Source organism: Camelina sativa, chromosome 4, assembly GCF_000633955.1.
Source record: "Camelina sativa cultivar DH55 chromosome 4, Cs, whole genome shotgun sequence".
NCBI classification, from domain to species: domain Eukaryota; kingdom Viridiplantae; phylum Streptophyta; class Magnoliopsida; order Brassicales; family Brassicaceae; genus Camelina; species Camelina sativa.
In genome coordinates this window covers 21,918,409-21,940,530 of record NC_025688.1, presented here as the reverse complement: position 1 = coordinate 21,940,530, position 22,122 = coordinate 21,918,409, and the positions used below count along the sequence as shown (strand labels likewise).

At 37.5% G+C, this 22,122-nt stretch overlaps 5 protein-coding genes and 1 non-coding gene across 11 annotated transcripts; 2 read left to right on the top strand and 4 right to left on the bottom strand.

Moving 5' to 3' along the window:
* LOC104781738 (LOB domain-containing protein 29-like) lies at positions 95-1,135 on the top strand. The gene is made up of 2 exons (XM_010506476.1): positions 95-472; positions 610-1,135. The coding sequence occupies exons 1-2, from the start codon at positions 176-178 to the stop codon at positions 982-984; spliced, it is 672 nt and encodes a 223-aa protein (XP_010504778.1). The 5' UTR covers positions 95-175; the 3' UTR covers positions 985-1,135.
* Positions 7,133-8,126, bottom strand: LOC104781737 (LOB domain-containing protein 16-like). The gene is made up of 2 exons (XM_010506475.2): positions 7,724-8,126; positions 7,133-7,551 (listed from the first exon to the last, which is right to left on the bottom strand). The coding sequence occupies exons 1-2, from the start codon at positions 8,012-8,014 to the stop codon at positions 7,189-7,191; spliced, it is 654 nt and encodes a 217-aa protein (XP_010504777.1). The 5' UTR covers positions 8,015-8,126; the 3' UTR covers positions 7,133-7,188.
* LOC104781736 (deoxyhypusine hydroxylase-like) lies at positions 9,588-11,911 on the bottom strand. The gene is made up of 7 exons (XM_010506474.1): positions 11,626-11,911; positions 11,098-11,231; positions 10,748-10,983; positions 10,524-10,662; positions 10,214-10,340; positions 10,002-10,120; positions 9,588-9,907 (listed from the first exon to the last, which is right to left on the bottom strand). The coding sequence occupies exons 1-7, from the start codon at positions 11,783-11,785 to the stop codon at positions 9,875-9,877; spliced, it is 948 nt and encodes a 315-aa protein (XP_010504776.1). The 5' UTR covers positions 11,786-11,911; the 3' UTR covers positions 9,588-9,874.
* On the top strand, positions 12,048-13,624 carry LOC104781734 (bet1-like SNARE 1-1). The gene is made up of 5 exons (XM_010506473.1): positions 12,048-12,204; positions 12,661-12,808; positions 13,017-13,073; positions 13,167-13,226; positions 13,313-13,624. The coding sequence occupies exons 1-5, from the start codon at positions 12,191-12,193 to the stop codon at positions 13,400-13,402; spliced, it is 369 nt and encodes a 122-aa protein (XP_010504775.1). The 5' UTR covers positions 12,048-12,190; the 3' UTR covers positions 13,403-13,624.
* Positions 13,688-13,758, bottom strand: TRNAG-GCC. The gene has a single exon. It is a non-coding gene; the product is annotated as a tRNA-Gly (tRNA).
* On the bottom strand, positions 13,900-22,116 carry LOC104781733 (myosin-16-like). 6 transcript variants are annotated; one of them, XR_766943.2, is made up of 26 exons: positions 21,524-22,116; positions 21,176-21,307; positions 20,763-20,906; positions 20,500-20,645; positions 20,258-20,414; positions 19,905-19,963; positions 19,613-19,772; positions 19,389-19,538; positions 19,167-19,303; positions 18,941-19,087; positions 18,753-18,854; positions 18,419-18,476; positions 18,236-18,337; positions 17,777-17,814; positions 17,542-17,668; positions 17,285-17,452; positions 17,018-17,149; positions 16,832-16,941; positions 16,664-16,724; positions 16,336-16,513; positions 16,017-16,222; positions 15,803-15,922; positions 15,221-15,685; positions 14,882-15,021; positions 14,484-14,750; positions 13,900-14,230 (listed from the first exon to the last, which is right to left on the bottom strand). XR_766943.2 is itself a non-coding variant. In XM_010506468.2 (26 exons), the coding sequence occupies exons 1-26, from the start codon at positions 21,767-21,769 to the stop codon at positions 14,215-14,217; spliced, it is 3,765 nt and encodes a 1,254-aa protein (XP_010504770.1). In that variant the 5' UTR covers positions 21,770-22,116; the 3' UTR covers positions 13,900-14,214. The 6 variants fall into 6 exon arrangements, 5 of the variants coding, with proteins under 5 accessions (XP_010504770.1, XP_010504771.1, XP_010504769.1 ...); XM_010506468.2 differs by having other exon boundaries at positions 14,477-14,740; XM_010506469.2 differs by having other exon boundaries at positions 13,900-14,246; positions 14,484-14,740.

The following is a 22,122-nucleotide window of genomic DNA, read 5'->3' as shown; positions in this document are numbered from 1 at the left end:
TAATATATGTAACCCACCTTCATCTCCACCTTTGCCTTGTTTATAAAATCTCTCTCCCTTAAAGCTATACTCAAGGTTAGATCAAAACCTAATTACAACAGCACTACAAAGACAATTAATCACAAAATTAAATTCGACATCTAATATAAAGATTCATCACAACACCATCATCATCATGAGTAGCTCCAGCTCTAGCTCTAGCTCTGGCTCTCCTTGCGGTGCTTGTAAGTTCCTTAGGAGGAAATGTGCAAAGGGATGTGTGTTTGCTCCATACTTTTGTCATGAACAAGGAGCTTCACACTTTGCAGCCATTCACAAGGTCTTTGGAGCTAGCAATGCTTCTAAGTTGCTCTCTCATCTTCCCATCAGTGATCGATGTGAAGCCGCTATTACAATCTCTTATGAAGCTCAAGCTAGGCTTCAAGATCCCATCTATGGCTGCGTTTCTCATATCTTTGCTCTCCAGCAACAAGTATTTCCTTTCAAAACCTTAATCAAGATCATTAGTTTCACTCCTAATCTACATATAAACGTATTTAATCACTAGCTATAAGAATATTTTGCCGGCGAATTTTTTGTAATTAGTTTTTTTTTTTTGTTGGGGTATAGGTTGTGAATCTACAAGCACAACTTGAGATCCTCAAGCAACAGACAGCACAAAGCATGATTTTTGCTGATTCACCGACATCAGAAAACCCTAATGGTTACTATGGAGACACAAATAAGACTCCTTATCATCATGATCATCAAGAACCTCAAAACATTTATCATCATCATGATCAGACCCATTTGGTTTACCAAACCGGAAGTTCTGGGACGGTTCACCACGGGGATGCCACAGAGAATAGTTACCACAACGAAACATCCTCAGTCATGGGAGAATTCTCCATCTACTCTGACTTGGAACAACGCTTGAACACTTTCAATCAAGATAATATCAAAGAGCTTCAGTCAGCAAATTTTGGCTATATCTCCTTCTCGTGATATGGTTTATATCAAGACATGGGCTGTGATTCTTATAATTATTCAATATCCGATCTATATAGAATATAAATATATAAATATATAGCCTGCTTATATATGTTTCAGACTTTTTGATGGTTTTAGTAGCGATTGATGATGTTGCATGCCTAGCTCAACGAACCAGCTTTGTTGTAATCATAAATAAAAAGCACTAGATGCCCTAGAATTATATAAAGATATTAGATATATATCAATATCCTCAACATCTGTTTAGTAGTGTATATATATTTCAATTTTTCTGTTATATATATTTGCACAAGAATCATGTTTTCCTTCTTCACTGTGTCCCAATCTTAATCTTAAACGAGAAAATTCCCTAGCTCGTTAAACTGTCTGTCCTGTTTCTTTAGATTCTGCTAGTACGTACGTATACTGTATACCTACAGTCTGGTACCCGTACGCCCGATCGTCCTGGTTGCGAATTTCCCTCAATACTGGGGAAAGCGGATATTGGATCACTGTTAGGTAAATTATGATCTTTGACTTATTTTTATGTTTACATGTTCGAAAGTTTACACTCTCTCCAAATTATTGGCAGATAGTTATATGTTACATACATATAATCCTCGATATGATTAATGCTCATGATCGATTGGACTGCCACTGACCTTTTATCAAGAAGAAGTGCTAAAATATACATAATTTTGTTGCCTGTTTGTTGTTCGAATATTCATCGATTTGTAGATGTTTTCATCATTATCATCAAGTTTGTAGACACAGCTTATCAATATTGGTTAACTCTACTTTTCTCAAAAAAATAAAAAAAAATTGGTTTAACTCTTTTTTCTTCTTTTCCATAATGTATTGCGAATTTAATTTATCAACAAATCTAATCTCATAGTTTTTTTTGTTTTGTTTAGAAAAAGTACTATAATTTTTTTTTTGATTCTAACAATAATTGTTCTGCTAATTTTAATTGGTTGTTTGGTTGTTGCGATATTTTTATTTTAAATTATATATTTTGTTCATTATCACTAACGTAAAACGAGGTTCTAGAATTAAATAACCGAGTCCAAACATAAATCACTGGAAATAGGTATACTTTTGTACGAGTAACTAATATCTGGATATGGATTTAGGGTTCATCTACATGATAAATTCACTGAACCCGAACATACCAACTTTGGTATGAAAAGTAGTAGTATATGAGCATACAATCCACTAAACAACTAGTTTGAACTACTTGATAGAAAAAAATTGAATGTAAAGTACAACCCCAATTTATTATTTTGCCACGAAGTTTGTCTTTTTATATATCAACTAGCTAGTTTAGAATATCACCGGAAAAGAGTTTGATCGGTAGTAGATTTACAATACCGAAACAACAAAATCGAAAGGAAATTCATCTCATAAACCCTTGACCAAATTTTTTTCTTTTGTTAGTTATCCAGAGTTATGCATAGTCTTTCTTATTTTCTTATGGTCTAGCTAGCTACCTATGTAGTAGCTAACCTATCAATGGAAATATCTATAAGCTAACTCACCATTAGAAAATATATGTATCATATATGGTCTCGAAATGATAATCCATTAAGCCCTTTATGGACATTAGGGGTTGTTAAGCCCATAATATAAGTGAAATTGGACATGCTTCTCTATGCCAGTAAAGTTTTTCTCCGGATACAAAATCTAATATTTAATTCGATTCCAGAGGATACTAAAAGAAAGAGTCAAATTAAGAGGGCTTATTCCTTTTTCCGTAGGTGTTTTTAAAATATGTTTAATTTGGTAATAATAATTTTGCGGGTAACACTGCTAAAGCCGCTGCTTGTGCAAGTAAAGCTTTGTTACGTACTTACATTTGTCGTACGGGTGAGCTTTGTTTTTTTTGAATAAAATGTTAAATTAGATTCAAAAGAAAAATATGTGTTTGTAACTAGTGCAACCTTCAGCCAAAATAGTATTCAAAAGAGAAATTTAAAATGTGGTAAAAATTGTTAATAGCTAAAATCTTGATGCTAGCCAAAAGTGTAAGGCATTAGCATAACGCCTATCACCACTCCTTTGGATCGCTAAGAGCTGATCTCGGACTTGTCTATCAAGGCATTTGATCAACTGACCTTCTGTGATCGGGTGCTCACCGTGCCGCCGCCTATTACGTTCACGCCAGAGTGCATAAACCGTTGCCTGAAAAATATACCATGCTAGAAAACCTTCTTCCGTAGTCGTCCAAGTAGCAGAGACTATCCCAAGGAGAATGTGCCAATTCAAAGAGAATCGTGTCTTGTATATTTTTTTTGCGAGATTATCCCAGATACCTGAAGTGAAACCACAAGTAAAAAAAAAGATGATCCCGAGTTTCGATGGGCTGATTGCAGAAAACACAGGTCGGGGAGAGTCCCCTGTTCCAGAGAATCATTCTATCCCCAGTTGAGAGTCTGTCCCTCGTAGCCAACCAAACACAGAAGGAGAACTTAGGTGTTGCATGGGCAAACCAGACTCCTTTGTGCCAGGATACCAGGTCGGGTGTGGTACGTATATGGAGCCATGTTTCCTTGGTTGAGAACCTCGTGCGATAGGTATCGTTTTTTCCTTTCCATAAGGGGATATCCTCTGCATATGTGCGTGTTTGGAACTTTAGAGCTAGTGTGTCTTCTATTTGGTTTAGATGTTCTACTCGATGCCGTCGCCGACGACGATGAGTCCATGCCTCAGCGACCGTCATATGTTGGCTTATCCCAAAATCAATGAACCCGCGCTCACCTGCAACATCAATCAGACGCCCCATTGGAGACCACACATCATACCAAAAAGAAGCCTGAGCACCGTTCTTCACCTCAACACTACTAAACTGTTTGGCAAGATCACGGTATTTAAGGAGTTTACGCCACATCCAGGATCCCCTGGAGGCAGTGTGGTTGATAGACCAAAACGACTCCTTCCGTAGTAAGTAGTGTCGGCACCACCGGACCCACAAGGAGTCTCCATTCGACACAAGCCTCCAAACTAACTTCAGGCAACAAACATCATTAGCCTCCTTCAAAGATCGTAAACCAAGTCCTCCTTCAGTCTTTTGTGTGCAAACATCTTCCCAAGCAAGCTTAGCCTTGTGACAGTTGAGGGCCGGTCCAGACCAGAGGAATGCAGAGCAAATCTTATCAATCTCTCGAATACATTGGCGTGGCAAACGAAAAGCTGACAACCAAAAATTGCAGATACTCCAGAGGACCGAAGAGAGAAGATTAAGGCGACCAGCATAGGAAAGGAAGCGAGCCGTCCAGGATCCTATTTTCTTTTTGATATGCTCCAATAAAGGACTATAGTCCCCAGAAGAGAGGCGCTTAGTCACTAGCGGTAGCCCAAGGTAACGTACAGGAAACTGAGCAACACCAAACTGAAAACGGTCCATAATCTCTTGTTTACAAGAATCTGTAACACCCGCAAGGTAGACAGTAGACTTTTCCATACTGATACGAAGCCCTGATCGTTTTGCAAAGCTATCAAATACTTCCAGAATCCCCTCAATAGACCGCAGCTTACCATCGGAGAGAACCATTAGATCATCAGCAAAACTTAAATGAGTTAGACTGAGATTCTTGCATTGCGGGTGATACGCAAATCTCCTCAAACCTGCTGCTCTATCAAGCATCTTTGACAGTACATCCATAGTAATAACAAACAAGTATGGTGAGAGAGAGCAACCTTGTCTCAAACCCCTAGAACTGCAGAAATAACCAGCCAATTCTCCATTGACCTGAACCGAGAAAGATGTTGTGGTAACACATAGCATAATCCAGTGAATAAATTCGAAGGGGATGTCCAAAGAGAGCAGCACATTTTCGAGAAAAGACCATTGAACTGAATCAAAAGCTTTGGAGATATCTATTTTGATTGCACATCGGCTGGAAATAGAATCTAGATGGTACCCACTAACCAACTCCGTGGCAAGAAGCAGATTTTCAATAAGGAGTCTGTCTTGAACAAAAGCGGACTGGTTTCCCGAGATGAATAGAGGACTAATCAGTTTAAGTCGATTGACAAGGAGCTTGGATATGACTTTATAAAGCACGTTGCAAGATGAGATCGGCCTATAATCCTTCATTTCCATGGCGTCCAACTTCTTTGAAATAAGAGCAAGTATTGTAGAATTTACCCCTTTTGGCAGAAACCCTTTCTCAAAGAAAGATTGAACCGCCACTACAAACTCTGGGCCAACAAACTCCCAAATCGATTTGTAAAACTCGACAGTGTACCCATCCGGTCCCGGGGACTTATCCTTTGGCATCGAGAAGAGAACTTGTTTGATTTCTATAGCAGTAACTTGGCGAGTAAGTTTTTGCTTATCCTCTACGGAGCACCGGTACGAGAGTAGGTCTTGAAGCTCAACAACTGAAGCTCCAACATAATCATCTGGTTTATGCTGCAGAAATTCTCAAAAGAACCTCTCTGCCTCTGCCTTTATCTCCTCGGCTTTAGCCGTTACACTACCATCTCGAATCTCCCTTATTGAATTCTGCGCAAAATGAGCCATGACTGCTCGGTGGAAAGTTTTGTTGTTCTGATCCCCAATCTGCAACCAATGCAGTTTTGATTTTTTCTTCAAGTATTTCTCCTCTAAGCCGGCAATCTGTTCCTATTTGGTATATGCCTCCGCTTCTTCATGCATAGCTTGTGGAGAAGGATTTAGTTGTTTTGCTTCATGCTTCTGACAAAGCATAAGATATGCATCCTTTGCCTGTTTTACCAGATTGCCCATCCGTTCAGTTGCCAATCTACGGATCAACGGCTTAAGAGCCTTTAACTTCTTCATGAGCCTAAACAGAGAAGAAGTGGACATGAAAATAGGCTCTGTTTCCTTCCAAAACTCTTCAACCATTGGCTTAAAAGCCTCCAACTCAGCGATGGCGTTGACAAATTTAAACGGTTTACGAGTATTGGATTGCACCTCATTAGACATGTTTAAGTGGATCCGACATCGCAAATGGTGTGAGCACTCTCCAGCCTCAAAAACATGTAAAAGTACACTTCTAGTCTTCTACTTAAGAAAACTAAGTCCCCACGTAAGTCGACGCCAGCCGTTTCGCTACTCCTTTGTGCCTTCTTTTGTTCTTTTTTTTCCTCGGTCAAACTCTTTTTGTTCTATTTGTTCAATTGTTTTTTTTCTAAGAACCATGAAGAGGACAAGCGTTCTTGTTCCATTGGCGTCACTAATCAGTTGGGATATCTTATGAGTGATCAACTAGAGAAGCTTCTTGGTGGGAAATTCCAAATTGGATTAGATGAGTAATTTAAAGATGATTAAATTATTTGGAAGTGACAAAGAACAAAGTAGTTAACTTGCATCCTACGTAGGGGACATTTTGTCTAAAAATACCAATATCTATGACATTTCTTAATTCTCGTTAGGTATACATGTTTAATCTTTTCTAACATTGAATTAAAGTGTGGTCCTCTTAGGATTAAGTTTAGATATGAATAAAGAGTTTTAATTTATTTATTTGCTTCTCACTTATTCGGAGGACAATTTTCATATATAATAGTTCGATTCTCAAAAAAGAACAAATTTAAAAACAAGAAAAATAACATGTTTAATAATGGTCATCTTTAAAGTGAGAACTATGTTGACTCTTAACACTTTTTTTTCTTGGCTCTACGACAGAGGAAAATAGTATCAAAAAGTAAATAAAAACCCTACAACAAACGAGTGGATACTAATTAAACTATACAAATCACAGACTGACTCTCCAATCGTTGAGTTGCACAACATGTCTAAAAGATAAGACTACACAACTCAACAGTACTAGTTTGCTAATACTCAAAAATATTATAGATAATTCGAGAGACATTGATAGACGAGTAATAATAAACCAATCTATACAATTGACAATTTCCAGATAGCTAAAATCCGAACCTAGCTAAAATCCTCAAATCTATAAAGAAAGTCAACATAGGCCATATATACTCAGCATTATATTCTTCATTTTCTCTTAAACTGAAATAAAAAAATGATTTCAAAAAGTGGAATATTTTGTTTAATTGTTGTAAACAAAAATTTGGAACTCTTTCATTTCATAGTCTGTTATAGCATGATTTAAATGTTCTAAAGATTTGGCATATGATTTAAAACTTAAAAGTATATAAATTGTCTGTTATAGCATTGCATCTTGATTAAGAAGAAGAATAATTTAGAAGAAGCACATATTTTCTGTATATTATATAATTATATCAGTTTCTCATCATCCTAGCCAACGCTTGAAGCTCTCCGAGATCGCTATTACAGTAACTCAGCGATCTCTTCTTGTTTGGATAACCGTCCTGGTGAAACCCAAACCGACCCGTTTGAATATCTTGCACGCTGGTCGTGACTTCACTACTCGTGTGGCTGTATTCCAACGATTCAATTGAGCTCAGCGGTGACACCGGTTTATTAGGGTTTTCGTGACTGTATGGCATGTACGGTATCGTGTAACCAGTTGTTTGCTGCCACGTCATTTCTGATATTTTGCTCAGATCTCCGGCGACCGTGGAGATTGTCTGGTGGGCGAGGTTCGCCTTTAGTTGCATCAGTTGTGCTTGCAAGAATGCCACCTATACATCACATATGTTAAACAATCTAAAGTGAAAACATAAACAAAAATGTCCAACAGTCTAATTAAGTTGGGAAAAAAAAACTAGTCCATAAAATCATAGAGTGAACACTACGAAATTCTATAGGTTATTTATCGATCTATGCGTTACAAATAGAATATTGTATTTTTACCTGTTGCTGGAGGGCGAAGACATGAGAGACACAACCATAGACAGGATCATGGAGACGAGCTTCAGCTTGGTAGGCCATAGTGACGACAACCTCATGCCGGTCTTGGATGGGAACGTGGAGCAAGATTTTAGAAACGTTACTTGCTCCGAACACCTTGTGAATGGCTGCAAATCTCGCAGGACTTTCTTCCGATGAGAAGTACGGTGCAAATATGCAATCAATCACGCATTTTCTCCTCAGAAACTTGCATGCGCCGCATGGAGAACCTGTTCCGGTACCGTTAGATGCCATCTGAACAAAGTTTTTATACTTAGTTACAAAAAGATTGTCTTTGTAAGAATTGTACACGAGCAAACTCGGAAATGGTTTAAATTATAAGATTGAGAAGTAGAGCAAAACAAGATACGATGGTGGCAGTTGTTGGTGTATTTGGTTTGATTCCTAATAAAATTCACTTATATATGCAGAATTGCCCTGTATTCTATGATAATGTTATCAATTAGTTTTACTTTTGTTTGTCTACCATTTGCGTTACCTTTACCCTTATAGATTATTATTGTTTTAAATGAACATCACTAGAACTTGAATCCTATTTTGTCTTTTAGTCCATAAAGAGTATATGATGAAACAATCGTGATTCGAATAAGATAGTATGTATAGTCTTCTCATGACGTAAATGAAGTTTACTATATATCCCATTGCCGTGTCCGTGTTAATTGAATCAGTTCTTCGGGTTCATAAAACAAAATTAAGTGACCGACCGATTAGGCTTTTGGTAGGCTACGAAATGAAGGATTTGTTTAAGTGTTTTTTTTTCTCACGTTAGATTGTATTAAAAATTATGAGGCATAATCTTTTTTGATGATCATCGTATACAATCGTTGAGATAATGTAATCTCTACATGCTATATCTTATTTGGTCGATACAAAAAATCCTAGAATGATCATAAATTAGACATGCATTTTTTCTATACCAACTGTACTAAAATTCTTAATATACATAAAATGGTTATATATATATATATATATATATATAGCGTATAAAGTATTACTAAATATTAATAAGTTTGCCTACCCAAATGAGATTTGGTTTCTTTGACTTGAAGGAAAAATGTGCATTTAATGTCAAAAACTTTTGAGTGAACAAAAGGGTGCGAATGGGTTGACAATGCAAGGTCATCATGCAGGGTTCTACGGAGACAAATCAATAGTGGATGATGTCAAACGTATTTCTTGTAAAAGTCTTTTGTACCAAGAAAGAAAACAAATGAATTGCCTTAAGTCTTAACCATTAATGAGCCGGTATTTATTATCAGTATGTTGTAAACCTCAATCCTCTGATAAATTGTAGCAAACTATTAATTCTGATTTTGATAAAACTTGTTTTTGTTCCATGGTTAAACGATTACTCGACCAAATATTATAGTCAAACCGTTAGACAACTAGTAGTTAATAACGTAGACGGCCGATAAGGCTCCAAAACAGAACTTAGCTAGTGTCCTTTTTTTTTTTTAATATATTGACTTATATCGCCGAACGCCCGACATTGGAAATGTTGCCGTTTGTCGTGTTCTAGAAGACCAGGTAAACCGGAAAAGTGCCCGTTAGAAGTTTACCGACAGATGCTAATGCCATATGTAATTTTGAATGTGAAGTCAGTTGATCAAATTGCGTGATTATAATAAGCTAATTAAAAAAGTAGCTTCCATTTCTGTAAAAAGACTTTCAGCTCAAATTAATTAATGATCGTTGCTAAGCAACACTTTATCTAACCATGGATTTTGTACAACTCTGAAACCAGTTTTTAATAATTCAATTATACGTCTGTATCTGTATATATAAATCCTAGAGAACAACAAAAAGATAGCTCAAACTTTGACCAATGTTGCTTAAAAAAAAAATTATTTGGATTTGGTCTACAATATCACATGCCCTTTTCTCAACTTAAACAATGGAAAGCTTCCATACCCATCAGACAATGTATCTTAACCTTACACAACGAAGATAACTATAATAAATTAATAATCGTGCAATATGAGTTGTTAAAGTAGCTTCTATCTCTGTAGAAAAATGTCAACTTTCTGCTAAAGTTTGTGTTCTTTTGTTTGTTGGTAAATGTTTTGAAGAATTGTTGAAGATCCTTGAGCATCCTTAGTGAACAAGGGGGTCTTGCGTGAAAAAGAACTGCAAAAAGGTTGCGATATGGGTCATTACAGATTCACAGTCCCAAAGTATTCATCAGATATGAGGGTAAGAGTTTTGAGATCAAAGTGTTTACCTCAAATGATTTTCCGGAATTTTCAAATTCCAAGATACTCAATGCAACTTCACAACTTTGTGCAACGATAGGCTCAGGGTCCCTTGAGAATTCTTGTAGCAATGCAATGCTCTGCTCATCTGAACAGAGCCGAGTAATGTGAAGAAGTCAGTAAACTAAAGACAGTGAAATTATGGTCGTTCAAGCAATGAAGTGTGTTTTGGAAAAGATACCTGCAATAGAACCAAGCGCTTCTGCAGCCTCGTGTCTAACCATTGGGTGCTCGTTCACATCTCTCAGTACTTTGCTTAGAGTAGCTAAAGCAGTTTTATTTTGCAATTGGCCCAAGACATATGCAACCTAATAAAAATTGCATCAATTACAAAGCAACACTTATACGGTTTAAGGTTGGAGAACAATAAGCAGAGATTCAAGGTTAACTATAACGACTCATTCAAGTTCATGAACATCTTCGAAGAGTGCATTCTCATTAGGAAACAATGATCAAACTGAAAGTTACTTAATGAAGGAAACATGACAAACCTCGTGACGTAGAAGGGCACTGTTAGCACTCAAAGAATCAACTATGGCAGAAACCGCTTCCTCTCCACCATGATTCCGTAGGGCAAAAAGTGCAGCATATCTCTCATACATGCATTTCGTTTCATCCAGAAGAATTTGCCTATAAATCGATGATCTTAATCAATAACCTGTTACAAACTGGTAAATAATCTAAGGATTATTGAGTTGGTCAAGAGAGGAAGAACCTCAGTTGGTGGACAGAAGAGAAAGAAGCAGCTGGGCCTGCAGGGTCAACAGACATGAAAGGTGATTTCTCTGTAGTGGTTGACTGGTTCTCGGCATCAACATTGCCCAACTCTTCAATCCTTTTGAGAGCTAATTCACATGTTTCTCGAACCTCCTGAGCTGGATCCGAACTCAAGCTTTTCTTTAAAATGTCAACATTACCTGCTAAACCAATGGCTCCAAGAGCTTCCGCTGCCTGTTATATTAACAGCGAATCAGCTTTTTGTAAGGATCACAAAAGCTTATACTAATACAGAGGAAACAAAGATGATCTGAGATTAACAGCACAAGGATCAAATTATATACTCAACTCATGTCGTACTATCGGATGCAAAGACATATCATTAAGAACCGACTCAAGAGCAGGAATTGCTTCAGCATCTTGCATCTGACCCAATGCAAAAGCAGCTTCATGTGCTAACAGATTAGATGAGTCCCTAGATGCTGCAGGAGAAGTAAAAAAAGATAGACGAGAAGTTAATCCCAGCGCAAATGATTGATAGAAACCTTCCCTACTGAAACTAAATAAACAGAGCTCTTGCTCTTCAGAAATTTTAAAATGTCACATATGAAAGCGAGAAACAATCAGTAATGAGACAGATAGGGCAAAAACGAAATTATGGCAACCACATCCTGATGAACCAAAAACTCAGAATACATAACTAATCTAAAGCTAATCAATCACAAAACCATACCAGCACACAAATTCAGTTTAAGCTTAGAAGAGTAACTCAAATGTTCTTCATAAAGTACCAATTTTTTTCTTACTTTCTAGTACAAATGAAAAAAATTAAACGAGAAAGAGAAGATTTTGAGAAGCAGAGATTGAAAAACAAACCGAGGATTAGGGCGTTGCGAGGTCCTGGTCCTTTCAAGTTGCGAAGAGAGAAGAGAGCTCTAAACCGCTCCGAGATCGACTGTGACTGGTCAACCAATCGCTCGCAGAGAAACTTCTCCAAGTTCACCGTCGTCGATGAAACTATTCCATTAGATTCCATCTTCACTAAATTCAGTTTGTGAAAAAAATCTGGGGTTCCGACACGACGACGACGACGACGACGACGACGACTAGGGTTTCTGTATACGAAAGAGGAGAGAATCCGCGATTCGTGAAATAAAACGCGGGGACCTATTCTGCTAATAACTGAATTCACTTTTTGGCCCCCATAATAATATCATAATTTTAAATTTGACCCCATAGTTTCTATTACGTCATACACAGTAGTAGTAGTACACGTGTGTGAAAACAGTTTCGTCTGATGATGATGATGATGATTTAGCTTCTTTCTCTTTCGACATATCAACCGTCGTTTCCTTGCCTCAATTTTGCGTTTACCATAGAAAGATCCTGGTAGGTGAACTCAAGAAGCGAGGAGGATTAGATCGTTTTATTCGATTGATCGATGAATCCTAGAAGGTTAGCTCCGTGTATCTTTTTTCCTATTTAGAATTTGGAGGTAAAAGATCTGGCGAAATCTCATGATTCGATGTGTTCTCATGAGTTATTTAATTTGTAGATTAGGGTTCCATCAGGCGGATCTGAACAAGAAGCAGTGAATATATATAGATAGAATAGAATTGTGTGCTCTGTATCCGTATAGATGTAGTAGACCAATTCGTCTTTACTAATTTAGATTTCGATTACAAAACTGCAAAATCTGGATCTGGAATTTGTTAAATCAATGTACAGTGCGTAGCATCTGAGTTCATTCATATTTGCAAGTGAGAGTCATGTTGCCCTCTGCTTGAGCTTTTCTAGCTTTAGAGATTATTAGTTGCTTTGAGTTCTTTCTCGTATCATGATTGAGTGAAGAGAGAGAGAGGAATTAGAGCTGTGTCCTTTGCTGATTGTCTAATTTTTTTTTGTTTTCAGGGAGCCGCGTGGTGGTAGAAGTTCTCTCTTTGATGGCATTGAAGAGGGAGGAATTAGAGCTGCTTCTTCTTACTCTCATGAAATCAATGAACATGACAATGAGCGTGCCTTGGAAGGTTTGCAAGACAGAGTCCTTCTCTTAAAACGAGTAAGCCTGAATACTTGCCTCTGATTTTTTTGAATAACGAGCATAGCATCTAATGAAAGCGTGATAAATTGACATTAGCAATGGGTTAGCCACAAATCTAACACATACTGCCCATACTTGTAGTATGGAAACCGTAACATAGTTTCACATTTTTATACACGACTAGGTGTGAACCAGATTCTGATATGTTTCTTTTTTCATGACACAGCTATCTGGTGATATAAATGAAGAGGTCGATACTCATAACCGCATGCTTGACAGAATGGTATTTCCCCAGTGTTTTCTGATACTTGTATTGTATATTTTATTTTCTCACAGACGCTATTGATACTGAACGTTTTGCGTGATTTCTATGCAGGGCAATGATATGGACTCATCTAGGGGATTTCTCTCAGGAACCATGGACCGGTTTAAAACGGTATATCCTGAGTTGAAATACTCTCTCAGATCCCTTAGCCTATAGCTTTATTATGTGTTGCAAAGTGTCTTATCGTATCCTTGCAGGTATTTGAGACGAAGTCAAGCCGAAGAATGCTGACGCTCGTGGCATCGTTCGTGGGTTTGTTTTTAGTCATATACTATCTTACTCGGTAAAATCGGCGAACCCATGATATTCCTAAACCATCTTCCATCCATGATCTCATGTTATTAGCAGTCTCTCTCTTGGCTCGTACAATCTAATCATCCCTCATCAGTGGAATGAACGTATGTCTCCAGTGTTATAGTGTGATCCAGTGCTTGGGTTGAGGACAAAAAATTTATAGACATAAAAAAAGTTATATAATGGATTATAAAGAGCGTTTATTACCTTGATAATAGCGATGGTTTAGATTCTAACCAGTCAAGCACAAAAGATAATAGCATATTGAATATACTTGATGCACCAGCCGGGAATCGAACCCGGGTCTGTACCGTGGCAGGGTACTATTCTACCACTAGACCACTGGTGCTTGTTGTACGTAAGTCCGTATAAAACTTGAAATAATATTTTCTTAACTTGATTTCTATATACCAGAGTCTAACAATTATCTACCAAATAGCGGGAAGAAATTAGTTATAACAGGGGATTCAGACGCATAAAGCGCAAGAAAGATGACAAATGAGAGCAAATTAGTATTTCTGAAATTCAGCAACAATTGTATTAGTTGAAGTAACAAACATGGCTTGTGTAATGCATTAAGACACATGGAACCTGACATATCTTGATGACCCTACATAGTTCTTGCAGCATCTACTCCTGAGGAAACTAAAACATGAAGTTTGATCTAAGTGAAAACACTAAAACAATTGCCCTGTGGCACAACAATGGAGTAAAGAGATTATAAGCACTCCAAATATCTGGTGAAGAGATCAAAACCCTGCTGCATCATCAAAAGTAATCTTCAAAGCCCCCTTCTTTATCACTGTCATAGTTCTCTGTTCCTGCAATATTATTGTTCTACAAGATGAGAAGAAGGATGATTCAATTAACAATGTATACCTTGTTTAAAATGATTACATTATGGTGGATCTAGAGGCAGGTGTAACGAAAAAAAAAATTGAATCTATATTTCTAGGTGAAGAAACTAATCAAAACTAATCAAGTGTTTCAACTTAACCCATTGAAAAACTAGCCATTATCTCATAGACAAATAACTTGCAAGCTTTCATGGGATTTAGTGCTATTACCACTGACCTTTCGCTTCTGTGGTTGAGAGATCCTGAACAATGACTTGCAGCTGATTTGGGTTAAAATTCGAAAAATTGTCTGGGGAAGGAGATGGAGCAGGAAAAGTGAAATCGGAATCACTTGATGAAGCTTCAGAGTTCTCAGAGCTGTCACCAAGATCATCACGCACAACTGGCGCTGAGGCCATTGTTGAAGTTGACATAGAAGGAGATCTCAAGATGGACTTAAGTTGCGAGAATTGGTCCGACATAGAATATAACAACCTGAAATACACTAAACAAGACTTAGCATCAGTAAATGTACTGGGTTTGATATTCAAGCTTTTAACAAAGCAGTCAAAATTGTCAGAAGCAAGATAAATCTAAGATAACTTCAAGGTTGTTAAAATTACGAATCAATAATACCTGTTCAAAGAGTCTTGTAGTTGGTAAACTCTTCTTTCTGTTTCTTCTAATCTTTTACGTCTTCTCTCCCCAAGTTCTCGGGCTTCAGCACATTTTCTTTCGGAAATGTCAGCTCTTTGTTTCTCAACTTGCAACAAGGCCTGAAGAGTACAAGAAATATTCAATTTATCCTCCATGCATTTGATCAAGATGATAGGCACACAATATATTATGTTCACGATATAGGGATGCATATCAGGTTAATAAATCAGTGAACAGCTTGAAAATCCGGAGATAATTATTAATTAGCATGCCGTTTCTAAAAGCTAGTCACAATGTTGGTGGATATAGAAACATTACCTTCAGCATTTCAACTTCTGCAGTGAGGGATTCCATTTCTGTATCACGAATAGGATCCGTTATTTGGCTAACAACAGAAAAGGTGTTGTAAGACTTCTCTGAATCAAGACCAAAGGACTTCTCAATTCCATCTTTTGCTTGGATGGAATGTTTTTTCTTTCTTTCATGTCCTATCTCTTCATCATCACTTTGATCTGAATGCATTGCAAAGGACTTCTCGATTCCATCGTCGTCTTCCTCTTCGCTGGAATGTTTTGTCTTTCTTTCATGTCTTATCTCTTCATCATCACTTTGATCTGAATGCATTCCTAAGGTCTTCTCAAGTCCATCTTGTCCTTCGATGGAATGTTTTGTCTTTCTATGTCCTATCTCGTCATCATCACTTGGCTCTGAATGCACTGCCTCTTCTGCTCTATTGGAAGCTTCCACCTTTCTTTTATTTTCTGTCTCTTCTTTTTTGTCAGCCTATACCCATGTGTTTACATCAATCAAAACCAAATAATTTCTTCTACGTATTTCTACATGCGGAATAAATTAAAACACTTGATATTCAAACAACGTGCAGAGATTGCTTTGCAATACCTGCTTTGAGTGTCCCAACTGTTTTCTGGCAATTCTTCCTCTGAGTTTACTTTGATATACAAGAGAAACTTTTTTCAATTTCTTGTAGTCAGATATAGCACTATAACCACGCCAATATGCCTGCAAGTTGATTAGAGATGAAAGTCATTTCTAGTTCGTGAGAGAATGATTCCAGGAGGATTTGCTAAGTACGAAAAGGGTAATGAGAAAGGACCTGAATCACAGTTGCTGCTCTATTCTTTAATTTGTAACGGTATTCATGACGTGCAGCCATTGTGCGAACTCCACTTTGCAAGGTGAGTGCGGAAGATTTGGTCTTCCCGTAATCTTTGATAGCAATCTGTCTACGTAAGTTTTTCTGGATTTTAATGGCAGCCTCCTCCCTTCTCTTGTCTTTGGATATCTTTCGTCCAAGATTTCCTAAAATATGAAAAAGAGACTTTATCGGCGTTCCTAATTTCATCAGCATATCAATGAAACCATAACAGCTAAAAATTGATCTAATTAGTCTGTATAGGAACTGAAGCCCTTACCTCTCCAATTAGCCTGTATATTAACTGAAGCCTTCCGCATGAGAACAAACCGTTCTCTTGTCAAACGAGTTCTGACTTGCCCCTGTATCATCCTCGCTGATTCGCCATGCACTCTTGTTCTGTGTGCATCTAGCTCAGCCATCTGACCAGCTCTCAGGAAAACTTTAGTTTTTCCAATCTGCAAATTAGAATTATATCGTCAACGCACCTACGGAAATTATGCTATCTGAGGAACTCAACTTCATATAATACTGAAAATTCTACAAGTATTGAACTCATGCAAAAATGGGATTCCTTTCATATTTAGTGAACTTCGTAGGAACATTACCTGGTAACCTGTAAGCCCCTTTTTCTCCAGAATCCATTTGCATGCAACATCTGCTTCATACCTGATTACAGTGTAAGGTAAGGAAGCTGCGATAAACAGAATTAAGAACCAATACAGCAGACAAGAGCGGAAGACTTTTCAAGCTTAACGGGTAGAACTGATACATACTCTCCTTTCAGAATTTCCGGTGCAAGAATGACAAATCGATTCAAGAACTCAATGAAAGTCCTATTTGTTGGATATCCAGCGCATTTTACTCTAATGGCCTCAAGAACACCCTGCATAAGACAAAGATGATATAACACCTCAAGACATCAAACATGTTAATATGAACAATTCAGCAGAAACACTGACCCCAGAGCGTAATTGATGCAAGACATTGGCATTATCAAACACTGTTGGTTGCAACAAATTGTTTGGCTTAACACATCTGATGTAGTGGGGTTCCGTAAAGTTCAGTGTCTCCATCAGCTGTTGCAATTGTAGCTGCGCCAATTAATTGAACATGTCAGCTCGTACAAATGATGAGTGTGGCATCAAAATTTCAACAATATCCTATGTGTGGTCCAATCATCCAGTCCTATCTAGGAGTTAATGTTAATGGATTTCCAGGCAAGTTACCTTGAAACGAGCGCCAATTGAGGAAAACTTAGATTTGCTACTCTCTTTAGGAAGAGGAGGAAAGAGGCCTGACACAAAAGAACATTTGGAAGCGTATAACAAGTCCTGATGCTCAGCAACAACATAGTCTTTGTTTTTGTCTAAAAATTGATCGGACTGGTATTGAACCTGAATAGAATAGCATGGGAATAGAACTTAAAATCATAACTCTATCTACTTTTAATACTCAAAGCAACAGAACGTGAAATGCAACTTACATCCCCTGCATAATGAACTAATGTAAAATCTGATCGAGTCAATTTTGGTTTCATGAAGCGCTTATGATCCTTGAATGTGTGATACAGCTTCTCAGAAAATGTTTCAGGAGTTGATTTTGGGAGCATGCTGCAGAGATAATAAACTTTTATAACACATAATAATGGTGTTTGGAGAAAATAGTTACTGTGTAAGAAAACACTAAGGTCGCTGCAGGTAAAGACAATTTTATCATACCATGCTTCATCTAGAAGAGCAATGATACCACCTGGTTTCTGCAAAAAGATTGAAATCATATTTTCAGGGGAAAAAATGCAGCACGAAGTAATGGAATAACAGACAGTTTCATGAATAAAAAGACCCACTACTCCATGTGTTTTCAAGTCAGAACAATGAAAAGTGAGCCAGGATACCAGAGCATATTTGAAAACAGATAGAACTCTTGCATAAACTTAAGGGAGTTCTTATATTTTTAGAGGAAAGATATCAAACATGGATATTAGATACAGCCATACAGGTGCAAGCATTTTCCGTATAACATAGGCTGAGCTGTATAATAATGTATTATAGGTGATGTCACAATGCTCTCTAAAGGGAACTTCTACTGCCTAGTGTTTGATTTACCAATTGGTCGCAAATATAAAGCCACAAATCTGTCTTTATACCAGGGGAAATAGATAATTGGATGAAACAAACCTTTTCAATCAGATCCACGACATCTTGGTTATCAACAAACTCCACATAGCTCCAATCTATTTCTTCTTTCTGATATTCACCTTGTTCCATTTTAAATACATTCTGTACAATATTAACGAGTTCAGATTAATTAACAGAATCTTGAGCCAAATCAACAGCCATAACCTACGACTGACCTCATACCTGGTTGAAATGCTGTTGCAGCTTTTCGTTCGTGTAATTAATACAGAATTGCTCAAAACTGCGGAAAAATATTAACAAGTCAGTGTCAACTGAAGTAGAGATTAGATTAAGAGATATTATAGATATCTCCGTAGTCATGGAAACTTATAAAAAAAACATATTATTTCCTACGGTCACAATATTAAGTAAAATCAAAGCTAAATACTATGTTTATCATAGACAATGTCATCTTCATACTAAAGTCAAGGGGAAAGAGTAATTTATCTATTAGACGATAGGACAGTGGATGTGTTTACAATTTAGATACTACCCCATGCATGCTCACAGCTATTACCTGTTGGTTTTGAAGCTCTCAAACCCATAAATGTCAAGGACTCCGATCAAGCGCTTAGAGTGAGAATCTTGCCCAATAGAGATATTTATTTTGTTTACCAACCTGGAATAAAGAAAATATGTACTGACTTAGCAGAGGCTCAGTGGCATATGGAAAAAGGGTGTTTGAACATTGAGTAGAAAGTTTACCAATCAAAGAGTCTAGAATATATTGTTTTTGCTAAACCATCCCTGCTAACGGCAGCGCCAAGAGGATCAAGACTTCTCTTGATAACTTCTTCTGGGGTGACCATTATACGCTTACACAGAGCATCTTCTAAGGAATGGGGATCACACCTAAAATAACAAGTTGTAGTTACACGCAGTACAATAATCAGTATTTATTTAGTTGGAAATGTAAAGAGCCGCATAATACATGAGCAGTTCTGATGTCATTTGGAGATGAAACATTGACTGTTCATCTTTTAGAGATGATGAATCAGCATCTTCTCCCTTCGAAAATTCAATATTTCCAAGATGGAGGATGGCAGCCACAACTCTGAAAATTGCATCCTGAAGAGACGAAAAAGAAGAAGTTAAGTTGTTCCTATTAGCAAAATCAACAGGTGATAGGCATATTTGCAAAGAAATTGCAAACCTGTTCTTTTTCACTTATCCCAACTACATCCATAGCCCTTCTAGTAGCAAGATACTCTTCTGCATCATTTACACCATCAAGTTCATAACAGCTAGATTGATTAAGATAGCGAAATGACTTAGGATCTCCCAATTTAAACCTCTCAACATCCTGCAAATTTTAATATCATCTATCAATTCAAAGATTCTTCCGATAAAAGATGTGGACAACTTAGAGAACCCTACCTCAGGAGGAGCAGCACACAGGAGATAAAAGCAGTGATAGTTACGTTCAGGATCTGAAACTTGGCAAACACGTGACCTCTCCAAAAGGTAAGTTCTGATGGCTGCCCCTGATATTCGACCCACGTCATCAAATTGAATCTCCACAAATTTACCAAAACGACTGTAACAAGAAAAAGAATTCATATTTATTAATAGCAGTGATAAATCTCAATAAAAGTAGGTAAAAGAGACAGGTGGACAAGCAAAGCGAAGGAGAAATGAAAGCACTCAATATTAAGAGCTCTAAGTTTACCTGGAATTGTTGTTCTTAACAGTCTTCGCATTTCCGAATGCCTCGAGAACTGGATTTGACTGTAGCATAACCCAATTGGCATAAAGAATTAGACCAATAATTAAGAGGTACAAGTGGTACCACAAAAAGAGAAAGCTCCAATCTAAGGATGTCAAGGTAGCGATCCCCAGACCATATACTCAAGAAAGTTTAACAAACAATAATGTCTTGTTTGTGGAGCAGATAAAAGGGATAGAAAGTCTTTGACATAGCCTTGAAAATTAATTTGATTTAGGCAACAAGTTTAAAAACTCCCCCCTACAGTGTAGGAGGCTCTGTAATTTTGAATACTAAACTAAATCATCAAAACTTACTTCTAAAACTTGGTTTTCAACTGTCCTTCCTTCAGCTGCAGAATGCCCTCCAAAGTATGCAAGGTAACGCATGAGCATCTTAGTTGTTTCTGTCTTTCCAGACCCACTTTCACCACTGACCAATATACACTTATTTCTGCCCTCATTAATCATTTCCCTGTTGAAAAATTTCTCAAACTAATAAATAAACCCACTTCTGCTACTTTCATAGAAAACAATAATAAAAATGAACAAATAATCACCTATATGCGATGCCACCAACTGCAAAAACATGAGGACTCAGCTCTTTGAAAGAGGCTTCCTTGTACTTTTCCATAACCTCAGCATCATAGAGATGGGGGAGTCCTTGAAAGGGATTGACGGCAATAAGAATGTTTCCTGTATAAGTCTGTCATGATGTCAAAATATTATAACAGACTCGCCTATCACTGCATTAACTAATGGTTTTTTACCAAGGACCAAGATGAAAATATTTAGTTTACAACCAGAAATGAAATATTCTTACATAAATTTCATTGAGCTCATATCTGGTAGCCAAATTGTCGAGAACTGCAGGCTCATGGAGATAAGATAATCTAGTCATATCCTCTACTCCCTCTGAAGGAGCTTCAGTGTCTTTTGGATAGAGTTTTGATAAGTTAGCAATGACCTGACCAGTAAACGGAAATGTGAATCAATCAAGAGTATAAAAAGCAAAAACAACCAGTTGTTTATGAAGGTCCAGTTTTTGGTTTTTGTATCAAATGACTGAAAGCAATACCGACATTTATGATGAAGATATTGATGTGTAGTACATCCATTTCTGGGGGAAAAAAGCTCTACAAGGCAGGATAATGTATAATCCCATGAATGGACGCAATATGCTACAAGAGCACCAGATAACTGGAGAAAAAAAAAAGAAGAAAAAAAGGCGTTTACCTCTCTGCCATCATTAGTTTTAACCTCTGCTTCATCACCCTTAATATTAAGTACAACCCCATCAATCCAAGCTCTTTCTGGGTCTTCCACCCAAACATGAGAATCCACCACGATTTCAGCCATCCCGTAAATCTTCCTAGCATTTTAAGCAAACACCACAAGCTTTCAGTGGACAGTAAAGTACATATATACACAGGGTTCAATCTTAAGAATTCAAATCTATGATTCCAAAGACTACAAGGGTTATAAAATTAGCTCTTTCCTCAAAAATCTCCCATTAATAAATCTAGCAAAATCGAAAAGCCTATGAACCGGATTCATCCTTATGACAAAAGAATCAAAAAGCACCTGTGGATGTAGCTCCCTCAATCGCTCTGAGAAACGGATAAAACTTCCGCAAACCCCGATCGACGGAGCTATAAAGACTTTTCGAGAAGACGGTGATTTCGATATTCGTATAAACACCAAAACCGTCAGAGGCTCGAATTTTATGAATCTTCGTCTTCTTCGTCTTCTTCTGGGTTCAAACGCGAATGAGAGAAATGAAATTGGAGTCTCAAGGGATGTGATCGATTTCTGCAGAGGGTGAGGCATAAACTCCCCTTGGATTTCGCCATTCCTGTGGACGCCATTGTCTCTCTCTCTCTCTCTCTCTCTTTCCCTCCCATTTTTAGCTCACAACACACCCAGTATTGATTTTGCCTTATCATCATCATCACCTCAAAGACCCGGAATTTGACCCGACCCGACAAGAAAACCCGATCCAGGATTCGAATCTGAATTTTTTCAGAAATTGTATAAAATCAAAAATGCAAAATTTCCTTGCCGGGCAAGGTCTGATTTTTTGGGTCTTAAAAGACTAAAGAAAAAGCCTAAAAAAAAACCCCAAAGCTAAAACCTTTCTTCTCTCCATGAGCCAGCCGAAGTCTCTGGTGCAACAGACCATG